Source organism: Leuciscus leuciscus, assembly GCF_965113295.1.
Source record: "Leuciscus leuciscus genome assembly, chromosome: 25".
In the NCBI taxonomy this organism is placed as follows: Eukaryota; Metazoa; Chordata; class Actinopteri; order Cypriniformes; family Leuciscidae; genus Leuciscus; species Leuciscus leuciscus.
In genome coordinates this window covers 8,912,543-8,927,432 of record NC_138724.1, presented here as the reverse complement: position 1 = coordinate 8,927,432, position 14,890 = coordinate 8,912,543, and the positions used below count along the sequence as shown (strand labels likewise).

Here is a 14,890-nt window from a genome sequence, read left to right as displayed (position 1 = left end):
CAATAATACTTTCCTTACATAAACATAACTATTACCGAATGCTACATTTGGAAAATATAAAATTAAGCATGCTTTGTCGACAGAACCAGCTGCAATCGGTAAAGAATAATTGTGTACCATAACGACTGCCAGAAACAAGCTAAAGTTTGTAGCTTGATAGACGCTACAACTACAACTTCCGCATTTGTCCAGGACTCCACGCAGTACGAGCGGAAACCGAGGGTGACGCGGATATGACGCAATTGACTGGCGACTCCCAGCTCACCCCTGCTCTAACGCCCCGTTTCCTTGGTTAAAATCGCAATTTTCTCACGATTTAAAAATAGTTGGAAACATTTGGGATATTGTAAGTAATCAACTTAACAAAATATATAACACTGGCCTTGAGATTTTGGGATATTTTAATGCAAAATTCTTACATATTGTACCTTTAACAAATGATTATATGATATTATAATGAAAGTGCAGCATGTTTTACATTTGTACTGTAAAAAATAGGACTGTCAATTGATCTTTATATTATATTATAAGAACTTCATTTCAATCATGACAACTTTTGAAATAGTTTTAGCATCTTATTTAAAATGGCAAAGTTAAAGTATTTGGTCTTGCTGGACTACATCTGCTACACTGCTGCTGTACTGACTAAAGGTCCTTGCACACTGAGTTCGAAATTTTCGTATGCGTTTTTTCGTATTCGTCATGAATTGTCAAAACACCTATCAAGATGCTTGCTACGGATGCAAAAAACGCAGAAAATAAAACCTGATCCGAATTTTTATGACGGACGAAAGTTTCGGAGGCAGTGTGTAAGCGTGATTGACATAAGGTGAGGTCGTATTTATTTTTTAACGTGCGGAAATTTCAGACTTTACTGTCAATAGATACACAGACACACTTCTGTGAGCATGTAAGATATGCTGCTGCTGCTGCTGCTGCTGCTGCTGCATAAATAGACATACATAAATCCTGTAGCAGATCTAGGCAGGAGGAGCTGGAGGAGGTGGAGGGGTTCAGAGGAACTCTTATATAGTGTTCTTCAGGACTACCCTACAATAGTGTTCTTCAGGACTACCCTACAACAGACACTGGCTGCAGGATTAGCAATCAGTTTGTGCCATGCAGCAATGATGTAATTGCTTGCAGACTGCATGTTAAGGTCCTGTACCCTCCAGAGTTTCATGACTGAACTAGATATTTATTCCTTATAAAAAGGATAGAAATAATCAATGTCAGAATATGTAATAATCTACTTTAATTTTATGTTGGTCATCAAGTCTGAGATAATATTTTACAGAAATTACATTCTTATTTTCTAGGACAACTGAGTGCACTCTTGCACCCCATGAAATGGTTTGACAAACACAAATTTCCTTCCACAAAAGTGGGGTCTTCGGTATTTTAACTTCAGAAGAATGATAAAAGCACATTGCACCTGTCAGAGGAGAGAGCGCTCACGGTGAGTGATGTTTGGTTGGATCCATCAGCTGTGATGCTGAAGTTGCAGCTTGCAGTGCTGAGTTCAAGAGGATATGTGTTATTGCTGGGTGCTGGATAAATGAAAGCCCCCACACCAACCCAGAATGAGAGACTGATGCCCACAATCAATCCCCCAAATGCCCCCTAAAGATAAAGACCAAAAATCACAAAGGATGTTAACAATATGAACTTTAGTAAAGCACAAATTAAAAAGTAATTCATGTTTTATTTTGCATGAAAATGTGCATGTAAAAATTACATGAAAGTACATGAAAAATGATTTCAATGCTTTTGCACTCTCTGGCAAAAGTTGTGCGTTCCCTGAGAAACTTTGAGTTTGCTCGCAAAATCTTTGTGTTCCTTCGCAAAAACATTTGCTTTTACTCCCATCTCATATATTTTTCCCATCAGGTCCCTTTAGCGGCTCTGTAACATTTTTTATACTCATTCATTATTTCTATTTAAATGGAGGTTCTGCAGATAAATAGGGGAACATTTATTTTGTTAAAATTTGATCTCAAGCTTATGAAAATTTAAAAAACAAGATTTTTGTCTTATTGATTTGTACATTATACCAAAAAAAAAATATCGTCACCTTCCTAAAATAATTGCCTAAGTCATTTTTCAGGTTTCTCAGAATACACACAAAAAATGAAAAATAACTTCAGAGGTTCGTTCTTCTTGATGCAGCTCCCATCTTGAAAAGCTTGTAAAATTGCCTTTTAAAAATTAAAAATTGCTTGTAAAATCTTTTGACTTAGGCCAAATAAAACGGCCTAAGTCAGACTCTTGACATAGGCCATTACACTACAGGGGTAGAACTGCATGATCTGTTCAACTGAGGATGTGGGGATTTTACCAGAGGTGGCCAGCATCATGAGGAGATGACTCATGCAAAAAAATAATTTTTGTCAAAAAATGACTTAGGCAATTATTTAAGGAAGGTGACGATATGATGTAGACTTCATAGAAAAAAATGTTCTAGCCCTAGCTTTAATATAAAATGCTGCATAAATACACATGAAGTTTTTTTTGTTTTTTTTTAAACCTCTTCAACAATTACCAGCTATGATATTTAAAATTGTACAAAGTAAAAATAGGAGATTTTACCATTATAAAACATTGAATATTGCATTTGATGTATGAGCAACATTCAAAGTTGACAAATAAAGTATTATTCTAAAATTCAATGTCATTGGTAAATGAGATGTAAAAATTAAACGTTTATAAAAAATTTTTTTTTGCTGTTGTTTCAGATGTCTCTAGTACTCCAAAATTGAGAGAAAACAAAAAGTTAAATCCAACCATTCTACATGTCTGACTCTGTACCCTCCTTCACAAGTCTGGTATGAAAGTTTAGATTAACCTTTAGGTTAGTGACAGGAAACAGGATTCCAAGAGAAAACAGGCCCAGCATTGGGCCTCCGCACATGCCATGGATACTGAGGGCCGCCTGAGGCACGAGAGGAAAAAGATACTCAACGACAGGAAATTAAGCAGGAACAGATAATCTGAACCCAAATGAGAATCCCATGAGCCACATACCTGAACAATTCCTCCCATATATGAAGCACCCACGGCCATAGTCGTGCAGGCCACCCCAAACACCACACCTGAGCATCAGCAGACAATTAGTCAGTGTAGTTAATGAAATTAAGTAGTTCTTGCTTAGTCAAGCAATACTATTACTATTCTTATATTTAGGGTTAGTTAAAACAAACCCCTAACCCTAAGTATGAAAATTTGGCTCATCGCACACCATTTGTGTGACTTAAAGAAAAAAGATTAGAGGAGAGTTATTTAAAAGTTTTCACCTTATGAAAAATATAAATAATAAAATACATTAGAAGCAATATCTAAAGAACAGATATGCATCTGCACAATCAAATGTACCACTAGATTAAGGCATTTCTAATCTTGTTGTCAATTCATTACAGTAGATCTTGATGTGAAACCATATGGTTCATCAACTTCCATTTGTGAAAAAGAAGTGTACTGAACTGTATTAAATGTGTATTTACAGTAATCTTAAAAGTATATAAAAAAAGGGACTTGCATATAATAGAAAATTAATCAAACAAAAGCCACTTAAGCACTTAAAGAGAGTGCACTTTCATAACTGTTTCTAAACACATGTAACACTCCTCAAAAGTGACCTTTGTAATAATGTAAAATACATTTTTTTAAATCATTATGTTTTAATAATCTTTTGTCGTGCTTTAAAGTAGTACACTTATTTTGATGCGTTGACAACATATTAAAGCACATTTTACATGTGCTTTATATGTTAGTCAACGCATCAAACTAGTAGAATTGCAATACTTGCAGAATTGCAATGAAATATATTTAAAATGTACTAAATTACAACTTCATCATTGCAACTTCAAATTGAGTTTACATTAAAAGTTCTCTTTTTAAAAGTATTCTAAAGCACAATGTTCTCCAAGATCATTCAAATCTGTAAATATCACTCATTTATGGTGAAATGATCATTCTTTGATGTTCCAAGTGCTGAGAGTTTAACTTCTTCAATGATTTCTAGACCAACTTTATAAAGTTGTGCTCATATGAGGGTTCAGCTGCTCGGGTTTTGTTTTGGTACACTCTGCCTTTTGTTTGACCTATTCTGCCAGTTAAAACGTCAGACGTTTCTTGGTAAAATCTGGAGATCCAATGATCTGTTGCGTTTCCATTTCTGCCCATATAAAGTGGCAGAACGAGCTGTTTTCAGCTCAGGCTGTTTTTTAGTTTTTTTCGCTGTGACTCATAATGGTGTACTGATCCAAAGTCTTTTCAGAGATAAATCTGCTCTTATGCCATAAGACACAATTAATATTCTCATTCTCATTACGAGAATCCTTTATTAAAGTCCTTAAAAAGATTGACCACATTGGGTGTATTTACACAGTGCTTTACTGATCCAGTTGGCTGCTCGGTTGGACAGATCTCCAAAACACTGGCTCACAAAGTCCTCATACATTACCGTGGCTAAAGCATTGATACTGGCAGCTACTGTGCTGAAAAAGAGAAACAGAGCATGATGTCTCCTTTTATAGGTCAGAAGTATTGCTCAGCTATATGAAAATATGTTCACACAAAAATGAATACTCTGACATTATTTACTCACTAACTTTCTTGGAAAAATACAAGAAATCTCTATACAACCAAACTTTAAAACAAATGTGTATAAAATGATGCACACTCACATCATACCACTGTCTCTATATCAGTGGTAACTTATTTCTAAATCTAAGAAACATCTTTATAATTAAACATTGTATTCAGGGTCTTAAGCAAATAATTTTTTTTATTAAAATGTAAGCTATATTACTACATTATCGCACATGTTACTGTGAATTTTTACATGTAATTTGTCTGAAACTCATTGAGGGACAAAATGACTCAGCTTTACCTCAGAGTTCCACTGAACGCACATGCGACAAATAACCCAGGCAGTCCTGGAAAAGCCCCGAGAATTTCCATCACAAAATATGGCATGAGCTGAGAAGAAATGGATACGCTAACGTTAACGATATGAGCTTTAGTAATATAGCAATACTTACTTTAGTGAGTGCCACTAATAATACTGCTAAACTAATTATATTAAACCATTGACATGTGGATGTTCTAATGTTTAATTCAGGTGATTATATTTGCGAGTTTTTTTTTCAAATAAATGTATAGAGATCATCACCTGGTCTGGGGCAGAGACCAATCCACTTGACCAGGGGTCACAGTGGGAGTAGAAAGCGTACATCATTAGACCAGATATCACAGCACAGAACAAAATTATCCACAAACCAAGCAGATTCAGATACAGAGCCCTAAGACAAAAGAAAGACCATTTGTTTATTAACTGAACTCGAAATATAAATGAAAAGCTGGTGCTTGAAAACTTGAATTAAATTTTTTTGTTCTTGCAGTCTATATTTTTTAAATCAGAAATGCAAAAAGTAGTAGAAATAAAAAATGAAATTGCACTTAAGTTAAAGAATGGGTAAAAAAAATACTTCATTTAAAAGTCAAAATATCTTTTACATTTAAAGTCATGATGAAATGAAAGGAGAAAGAGATATTTTCCTACATGTTGTTACGTACATCTAAGTGTAACGGATTATCATGCAGGGAAACAAGAAAAACTGTTGGATTGGGACTTGGTTCTATGCCTCTTGATTGGATGTTGAGATGTGGGCGTGGCTCTCAAAACTTGAGGCAGAAGAACGTGAGCTTGCAGGGGCGGGGTTTAAGCATACTAAATGATTGGAGAAGTCCTGCATGCATAACGTATGCGCAGATGAATTGTTCACGATAAGATCTATAGCATTGAAAATAGGGTGAATTTTCATTTCATGGTGACTTTAATTGTACGAAAGTAGGCTGGTTAAAGTATATTTGATGCACAAACTTTTGAAAGAATCCTGTTTAATTTACAGTGTTCTCAATGTCCTTATTATGTGATGCTGTTTAAGATGACAGGCTGAAGCCAATATTCTGAAACCTGTTGACTACAAATTTATTGACAGAAAAAAAAAAATGCCTGAAGAAATAAGAGAATGTTTTTATAATGTTTTCCTTGGAAATGTAATTGGGTAGAAGTACAAGTTAGATTAACAAGTTAGAGGTGCTGTTCGGTCAATTACGTTTTTTTTTTTTTTTTTGAATTTCTAAAGGTAAAGGTTTTGCCACTTGCTATGTGAACACACAAAAGAAAATTATGGACATGATTCGAAAATGTTATGGTCCTGAAAAAAAATTAATAAACACACTTGTATTGTTCATAGTCAAAAATGACTGCATTGGAAACAAATAGGAGATGAATTTCATCTAGAGGAAACGCTTGGTACTGCGCCCAAACAAAATCTTACTGAAAGTAATTTTTTTTGACATATCAACCAAAAATGTGGAGCACAACTTTGATTTTCTCACATTTTTAGAGTAAAACATGTTTTGGAAAATAGATATTTCAATATAAAAATGTAAAAATAGTATTTTTTCATAATCATAAACTTAAATTTGAAGAACTTTTTTGGTTTAACTTTTTTTAACTTTCATTTTAGCAATAATCTAATCCAAGTGTCTTCTTTAGAAAGAGACCAATCTTCTGTGGTCCAAAGCATTCAAGATTTACAACACTTTAAGTTGGAAATGTCCTTTTCAGGCCTTTGCTCAAAAAGTGGTTAACAGGTATAAATAGATCGTAACTATTCCCTAAATATAATTTTGTTTCATAAAATCCCTTAAAATTCAAAATATTAAATTACAAACATTATTGAACTAAAATATTGCTTTCATTTTATTGAAATAAAAAAAACTATTAAAAAAATCAGTCATTTGTGACCGCCACACGAGCAGCAGAGGGGTTCAGAAATATTCAAGAGCATAGGAATGTGGAAGCTGTATTTATCCAAAGTGACTTACATTGCATTCAATGTGTATATATCAGTTCATACATGACTCTGAGTTATTGCACTGTTTAAGTTACAAGAACATTAAAGGACAAAATTGCAAAAAGGAAAATACAAATTTCACAAAATATCTCATTAGATAATGAACTAATTTTCACCACTGTTAAGGATTAAACACACTGATTTGCAAAATAGTCAGATAAATGTATTTGTATAAATACATAAATATTTTTATTTAAATAATTTAATGGTAATCTGGATTTTTATTTTTATTTTGATCAAAATGCATGACCAGATTTTGGGAATATTAGGGAAAGTTATGGGAGCTCACCAGCGTGCGTGTCTTTCTGTTTTGCAAGAGATGCATCTCTGGATCGTTGACTGATTTACCCCATAGATACCCAACCACGTGAAGGTGCCCCCTACCGTGAGGGTCCAGAACGTGTGTCGCCTTAGAGGATTGACATCAAAGCTGGAAAAAAATTCGCACAAAAGTATTTTAACCTGTTACAAAGTGTCACTATTCAAATGTACTCATTGATGCTGGTAAACAATGTATAAATCATAAATCAATAATCACTCTAATAATTACGTGTAATAATAATATATCTAAAATTAAATAAAGTGTGTTCTTATTTATTAAGTATAACCAGTATATTGCGTGTCTGAACACATACATACTCAAAGACATCCAGTCTGCCTCCGGTTTGAGCTGTGTTCCAAACAGTCTCAATCCCCCCCGCTCTATTCGCTCCCTGGATCAGAACAGTGAGGAACCCGACCACCATCACCACCATCTGGAAGGCATCTGTCCAGACCACAGCCTTCAATCCACCCTAAACACACACACACTGGCACTGTTTCTCCTGTTTTTGTCTGATCACCAGTCACTGAGTCCTGAATGCTCCATTCACAAGACTTTAAACATTTCTCCAAGGTTTAAATATACAGTAATATTTAAACGGACAAAACATTTCACAAGTTAGTTCAAACAGTTCATGTTTTATCATGAAACAGATTATAATTTCTAGGTATGATGCTGATACATTAACAGGAATTGATACTTTTCATTTTTATTGTCTATACATTTCATTTTATGTAGACAATATAGTCATATCGGAAGACACAATTATCCTTGATTTATCGTCCTCACCACAACCAAACAAACACACATTTTGAAGTGATCGCTTTACTTTATTTTCATTGACAAAACAACACTGTAAAAAAAATAGTTTCCAGTTTACAAAACCTTAAGTCATGTTAGACCAATAGGATTCCAACAAATGTCCCAACTAGTCAAACACTGTTGTGTGAACAAAGAAATTCATATTGAATGAATGAATGAATTAATGAATGAATGAATGAATGAATGAATGAATGAATGAATGAATGAATGAATGAATGAATGAATGAATGAATGAATGAATGAATGAGGCATTTATATAGCGCTTTCATTTGTACTACTGTACACCCAAAGCGCTTTACAATCATATCAGGGGATCTCTCCTCAACCACCACCAGTGTGCAGCATCCACTTGGATGATGCGACGGCAGCCACAGTACAACGGCGCCAGTGCGCTCACCACACACCAGCTATAGGTGGAGAGAGGAGAGAGAGTGATGGAGCCAATTCAATGGAAGGGGATTATTAGGAGGCCATTATTGTTAAGGGCCAATGGGTGGAATGTGGCCAGGACACCAGGGTTACACCCCTACTCTTTACGAGAAGTGCCATGGGATTTTTAATGACCACAGAGAGTCAGGACCTCGGTTTTACAGTATAGTGTCCCCATCACTACACTGGGGTGTTAGGACCCACACAGACCACAGGGTGAGCGCCCCCTACTGGCCTCACTAACACCTCTTCCAGCAGCAACCTGGTTTTTCCCAGGAGGTCTCCCATCCAGGTACTAACCAGGCTCAGCCCTGCTTAGATTCAGTGGGCAACCAGTCTTGGGCTACAGGGTGACATGGCTGCTGGCCGTTGTATTGTAACATTGGACAATACTGCTGAAATGTTAAGTGTTCATGAGTTGCCAACATGCATTGCAGCATGAAACAATTCTGTTACTATAGCCTATAGCAGGGGTGTCCAATCCTGTTCCTGGAGCTGTGTCTCAAGCAGCTCCCTAGTTCAGGAGTCAAGGCACTGATCAGGTTGTCGGCCATTTTTAAGGTTGTTTCAATCCCAAAATCCTTCCAGTGCACTGTAACATTTATTCCCTGAAAAATCCCACAATGCACCACAAAAACCAGGGAGCATCGATGCACACTGTTCGTTGCTCGCTTACCGGAAATGACATCATTTACAACATTTCTGAAGCGCGACACATAAAACGCATAAACCAACCCAATAAATATAATGACACATGATAGAAAATTTTTTGGTAACACTTTAGAATAATAGTCTGTCATTAATAAGTTACTATGCAGGAAGTAATTCAGGACGACTGAGTAGTACATTAACACTTCAGCTACTACTATTAACTAATATAGAAACAAGCTTAACTAATCAGTAAGTAATTAAGGAGATAGTTCCTTATTAGGTAATCAATCATTACTTAATGAGACTATCCTCATTACAGTAATAACTATAACTAACTGACAAATTATAAAGAACATTATCGTGTGTCTGAGACGTATATAATTTTTACTCTAAATATAGTCATAAAATGCATCACTAATTACTCAAGTGTTACCAAGTTACTCTGCAGGAACTACTGGTAATCTGGATCATTATATTAAAGTGAAAAACATCTAACGTCTTCGTTCCCTCCTTCAGGGAATGAGGGTTACATACATAGCTGAGACAATATCTCCTGGATATCGTTGCTTTGTATGATAATTGCTCCTTCACAAACAAAGATAGCATAGTTCACTTAACATATTAAGTGTCCTTGGTCCTGTAAGTCTATAAATAGTATAGTAATCATAATGATAACCAAAATAATATCAATCACACTCAATCGTTATCACAATCACTGTTGATTACAGTCATAATCACATCACCACCGCAATTATAATTGGAGATAATAATCATAATTACAATCATAATCAAGTCAGTTCAAATCTTAATTTAACACTCACCAATGTGCAGTAAAAAGTGCAGACAATGCCAGTGGCAAATATGGATCCCCAAAGATCAAATCCTGTCACTGATGGGTAAAGAATAAAAAGGATATATTTATATACATGATATATTGCGGAGGCCCACAAGGGGGCCTCCGCAAACCTCCAGGGATGACCAAATTAGTCTGAGATTATTTAAATTCAGTTAACATGATCTTCATTAAAATGCAAAAATAAATAAACAAATAAACAAACAAACAAACAAATACAATCGAGATATACAATATTAAACTGAAATATATGTTTAAAATGTATTTATTTGTATTACAACAGAAGTACTAGGAGTATATATCAGCTTAGATAGGCTTTGAACAAGGGGGTAGAGGGTGGGGTGCTTGGAATAAAAAAAGTTGAGAACCACTAAAATAAAAAGTCACAATAAACATACAGTACAGATAGTCTAATTTAACAAACAGAATACATTTTACACACTTTATTAAAGTGCATCAACTGTACCTACTGGTCAAAATGGCAAATTCTGTCCGGAACTGCATAAGTACTTTTATATTAAGTATCTAGTGAACCATGATTTATTTGGAATAACCTCAAGAGAATTTTTTGTCTGTTTTGTGTTCTTTATGAAGCTTGTTCTTTATAGAGATTTTTTTCCGAAAATTTCTCGTGTTCCACATAATAAAAAAATGGCAGAAATTGAAAGAATTTTAGATGATTTTCTTCTTGTAACCCTTACGCTGTTGAAAACCCTGTAACCTCTAATGTTGGCAGTCAAAAATGACCAGCCTTTTAAATATTGCTTGTAAACTGCTCGTTATGCTATCGCCACATATTGGATTCAAGCTTTTTGTCAACTTGTTTTCTTTTAATTAGGATAGGTTTTGAATTTCTTGATCGTAGGCCTCATTGATCTAAGCCTATGTACCTCAGTTTTTGAGTGAAAAATAATAATAATTGTGGATGATTTTGTCAATATTCAAAAAAATATGGAAAAAGTTGCACTGTTTATCCCACTAGTGTGCTTTAATGTTTAACCAGGAAGTTCGTTTTGAAATGCTTTTATTTTGTACAAACTGGAACAAAGTTACACTTGTGGTGTTCCCGGTCAAAAATGACCAGCCTACAAAAAATAATAACAAATTGGCTCATAAATGTCTCATTCCATATCTGTAAGTCACTATGACATTATGTTAACAGACAAATGGGGTCTCACTCGGGAGTACCAATCACCTCTAAGTTTTATAAAAATGCATTGCAAGCCAAGCCACTCCCCCGCACATAAGGGTATATAAGAGGGTGGCACTAAAAGAGCAAGCAAGGGCGGTGAGCGTCTTTTCAAAAAGGCTTTGTCGTCCTTGTGGTCATTTCCTGTCCTCATCTGACGGCCATGATTGCTGTCTCACATGTCTGGTCCACGAGCATACTGAGATGGCATTCATGGATGGTTCATGTTGTCACTGCGAGAGCATAACCATGTCGGCTTTGCAGTTGTGACTTTCCTTCTTGGTGAAGGCAAGAGTCCCCTCTGCTGAACCCTCCACCTTGTCCTGAGTGCTTGTGGTTGGATAAGTGGTTCCTGGGTGTGGCACGCGGTTCACAGCCGCGTCATGCCCCAGTGCTTTTCTTCACGGAAGTGGACGAGGAGGTCCAGAAGTCATGGAAGGCCCCTTTCACTGCCCAAAGCCGCTTCACAACCTCCTCCACTCTCACTACCTTCAATGGTGTGGCCGCCAGGGGTTACGTGGAGATTCCACAAGTGGAGCGTGCAATTGCGGTGAAACCGGCCAAGTCTTCTGTCTAAGGCCTGTAAGACGATGGCAGCCCTTGCTGCTAAGGCTCACAGTGTTGCTAGAAAGGCAGATTCCAGGACTTTCAAAAGCATGTGATTGCTAGCACTCAAATAACTACAAGAGAGTAGTTCTGAGCCAGGGTTGATGCAGGAACTGCTCAAGTCATGGCACAGGCCCTTGGCCAGACAATGTCCACCTTGGTGGTCCAGGAACGCCATCCCTGGCTAAATCCTCCAGAGATGAGGGATGCCTACAAAGTCCGCTTTCTTGATGCCCCCATTTCGCAAGGTGGCCTCTTCAAGGACTTTGCCCAGCAGGTCTCAGCAGTCCAAAAGCAGATGGAGGCCATCAAGATTATTCTGCCCTGGTGTGATATCACCTCCACAAGGGTGCTGCGGGCTGGCCCCCAGTCTGCTCTTCACAGAGGGCATCCCCCTGCGTAACCTGAGACATCACCCTGGCCGCCCCGTCGTGCCCCCCACAGGAAGGTGACGCAGCCCATCCCTCAGGCTGCCACTAAACCCTCTAAACATCCATCTAAGTGGCCATGATGTGGGTGGCCCAGAGATGGAGGGAGCTGCTCTGAACCAAGAGGTGGTGATCATCACTCCCGGAGGAGGGCCGGGAGAAGAATCTTCGGTTTTGTTTCAAAGAGTTTATTTTGGTTCCTCATAAAAGAGCAGTTTCCTTAGTCTCTGGGCCATAACGGGCACGGTTTAGCAGTGAGCGACACTCTGCTTTCTCACTCCTAGCCCCCCTTCTCTTGCTGCAGGCCAGAAGTTTGCGTTTCGAGGATGCGCTGCTTCCTCACGCCTCCCAAGCCTGTCCCTCACTGGAACCATGGAGGCAGGTTAAACCACATTCACTGCCTCTACTGCATCACGCTCCGACCACAGGAACCAATCGTCCTGCCCGGGAAAGTATGGCTGCCAACTCCGCTTCAGCCTCAGACTGCACTGTCACACCCGAAGGTAGCAGCACAGATGAGTCATCCACATCAGAAGACATGAGCCCATCTTCCTCACAAGCCTTGAATGAAAAATTAAGCTAGTTCGAGGGTGAGGCGCCAAACTCATCCAGAAACTCAAACAGGGGAATGAGTGTGCTGAGTAATGAGAGGTGCGCAGGGAGTGACCAGGCGGCATCTCTCTCATTGTATCCCCCAGATCGCCCTCAGTGTTTGAGAATCTGTTAGAATCTGAATCTGGCGAGGACAATCTCGGCCTCTTGAAGAAGTACGAGAGTCGCAACCGCAACGTCCCAATGGGCATACTCTTGCAGGGAAAGCATGAACCATCCACGAAAGCTGTTTCTGTATGGGTGTGGCCTAAACAGTGCAGACAGCAATCGTACCCTTCCGAGGGAGAGAGAAGACTTTAAAAAGACGCAATCTGCCGTGCAGCTCTTTTAGAGGAATTCACTCTTTTGAAAAGGAAATTGCCTCTTTTAGAACACTGCTGATGCACCCAGAGGAGCTCTCTGCACTTATCCACTGTTTTATGCTGATAACCCAGCAGCAAATGCTGTATTCCAGAAGTGAATGGATTTGCTTCTCTTGCAGAATAAAGAGACGCTGGCTTAGGCTCCAAAAACAAAGCTGAAATGTGTGTGCATGCCGGCCGCCTCATATACCCGCATGTCTGTGGACGTGGCCTGGACATTAGATTGGCCTTTTCTGAATATTTCAGAGGTGTTTGGGGCTCTCAAGGGTGACCCCTAGTGTCTGGATTTCAACACAATGGTGTTAGTGACTAAATGAAAGCAATCTAAATGCACATGGCTTGTTGATCAAAACTGAACAAACAGTTTCACTCTTCACATCTTCTAAACATTCTTTTATCATAAAAACCATCACATGCAAAATGATTCATTGAATTATCAAAATCTCTTGGGCATGCATGTATATTCCATAAATATCTATGACATGGAATGTTTGTATGTCTGCTAAACTGAAAAAATGGCCTGCCATTGTAATGAAATAGGAATCCCAATCTTACCAATCAACCAGTCAAGTTTGGAAGCATACAATAGGCTATATGGAGTTTGCCCAGCACAATCACTGCCATTTTTTTAACATGGAGGAGCGTCTAAATCCCTAAACAGCAACAGCAGTTTATTTTTGTAGAGATGTGTTGCATGTAAACTGAAAATTCAGTTTCTTTTCATGAAAGTGCAATATGAAGATATGTAAGAATGTGTGGTGTTAGGGGAAGAATATAATATGTAAACATTAACAAGCAACTGTGATTTTCCAGTTTACATTTCCATTTCTACAAAAATAAATGTGCTGTATAAATAGAAAATATTAGATCCCACTTGAAATTAGGTGTCTTTAATTACTATGTACTAACATTTAAATGAATGATTTGATACAGTGCACTTATTATGTTTTTACATTGTATTTGAATTTATAAAAGACCTTCATGTAATAACAGCTGTAATTAAATCTAGAATTACTGATGACCCTTCTCGTACCCCTTAAACCAACCTGACATTATGACAAAAACACTTTTTATGTTGGTGGCATTGGGCAATTTACTGACACATTAACTAGGTTTTGAAGCATAAATTAAATGTTTTGGGTGAGTTGCTACATTTTGCAGACATGCAATAGAGTTCTGATGTTCAAGCAAACAGTTGACAAATGAACTTACAGTTTAGAGAATGAAAAGAAAAGACTGTTTTGAAAAATAGTCCAAAAACTGTAATATAAAACCTTTAATTTGACATTGTTACAAAGTAAACTTTTTAAAAGCATTCAGAAACATTGTCATGAAAGTTGACTTTCATTAAGTACACTTTAGTGGAATTTTATTTCATTAATATATATATATTTTTCTTATATTTAAATATACTTAAGATTAAGTATAAGATTTGAAGTACACTACAAGTGCACATTCAATACAATTAAGTGCACTTCTTTTTCACATGGGAAATCCATTCACAAAACCATTCTCCAAAAGCTTCTCAAATTTTTTTATAAACAACCCGCTCAGGTTCATGTCAGGTTCATATCAAGGTATTTTATTTCTCTGTGATGAATGCAGACTAACCTTGATTCAGAGCTAAAGCAGGGGCATAAACTACCACACCAGTGTACAGAATCTGAGGAGTTAACAATAGAACAATCAG

General features: G+C 37.2%; 1 protein-coding gene across 1 annotated transcript in view; it reads right to left on the bottom strand.

Annotated features, from left to right (window-relative positions):
* slc5a12 (solute carrier family 5 member 12) overlaps positions 1-14,890 on the bottom strand; it is a 30,751-nt gene that overhangs the window by 11,663 nt on the left and 4,198 nt on the right. The window contains exons 3-12 of the mRNA XM_082160458.1: positions 14,812-14,863; positions 9,972-10,039; positions 7,566-7,720; positions 7,216-7,356; positions 5,174-5,303; positions 4,892-4,980; positions 4,384-4,496; positions 3,025-3,092; positions 2,846-2,932; positions 1,436-1,623 (exon numbers count right to left, since the gene is read on the bottom strand). Coding sequence (XP_082016584.1) covers positions 1,436-1,623; positions 2,846-2,932; positions 3,025-3,092; positions 4,384-4,496; positions 4,892-4,980; positions 5,174-5,303; positions 7,216-7,356; positions 7,566-7,720; positions 9,972-10,039; positions 14,812-14,863 — 1,091 coding nt within the window. The remainder of the gene's footprint in view (positions 1-1,435; positions 1,624-2,845; positions 2,933-3,024; positions 3,093-4,383; positions 4,497-4,891; positions 4,981-5,173; positions 5,304-7,215; positions 7,357-7,565; positions 7,721-9,971; positions 10,040-14,811; positions 14,864-14,890) is intronic.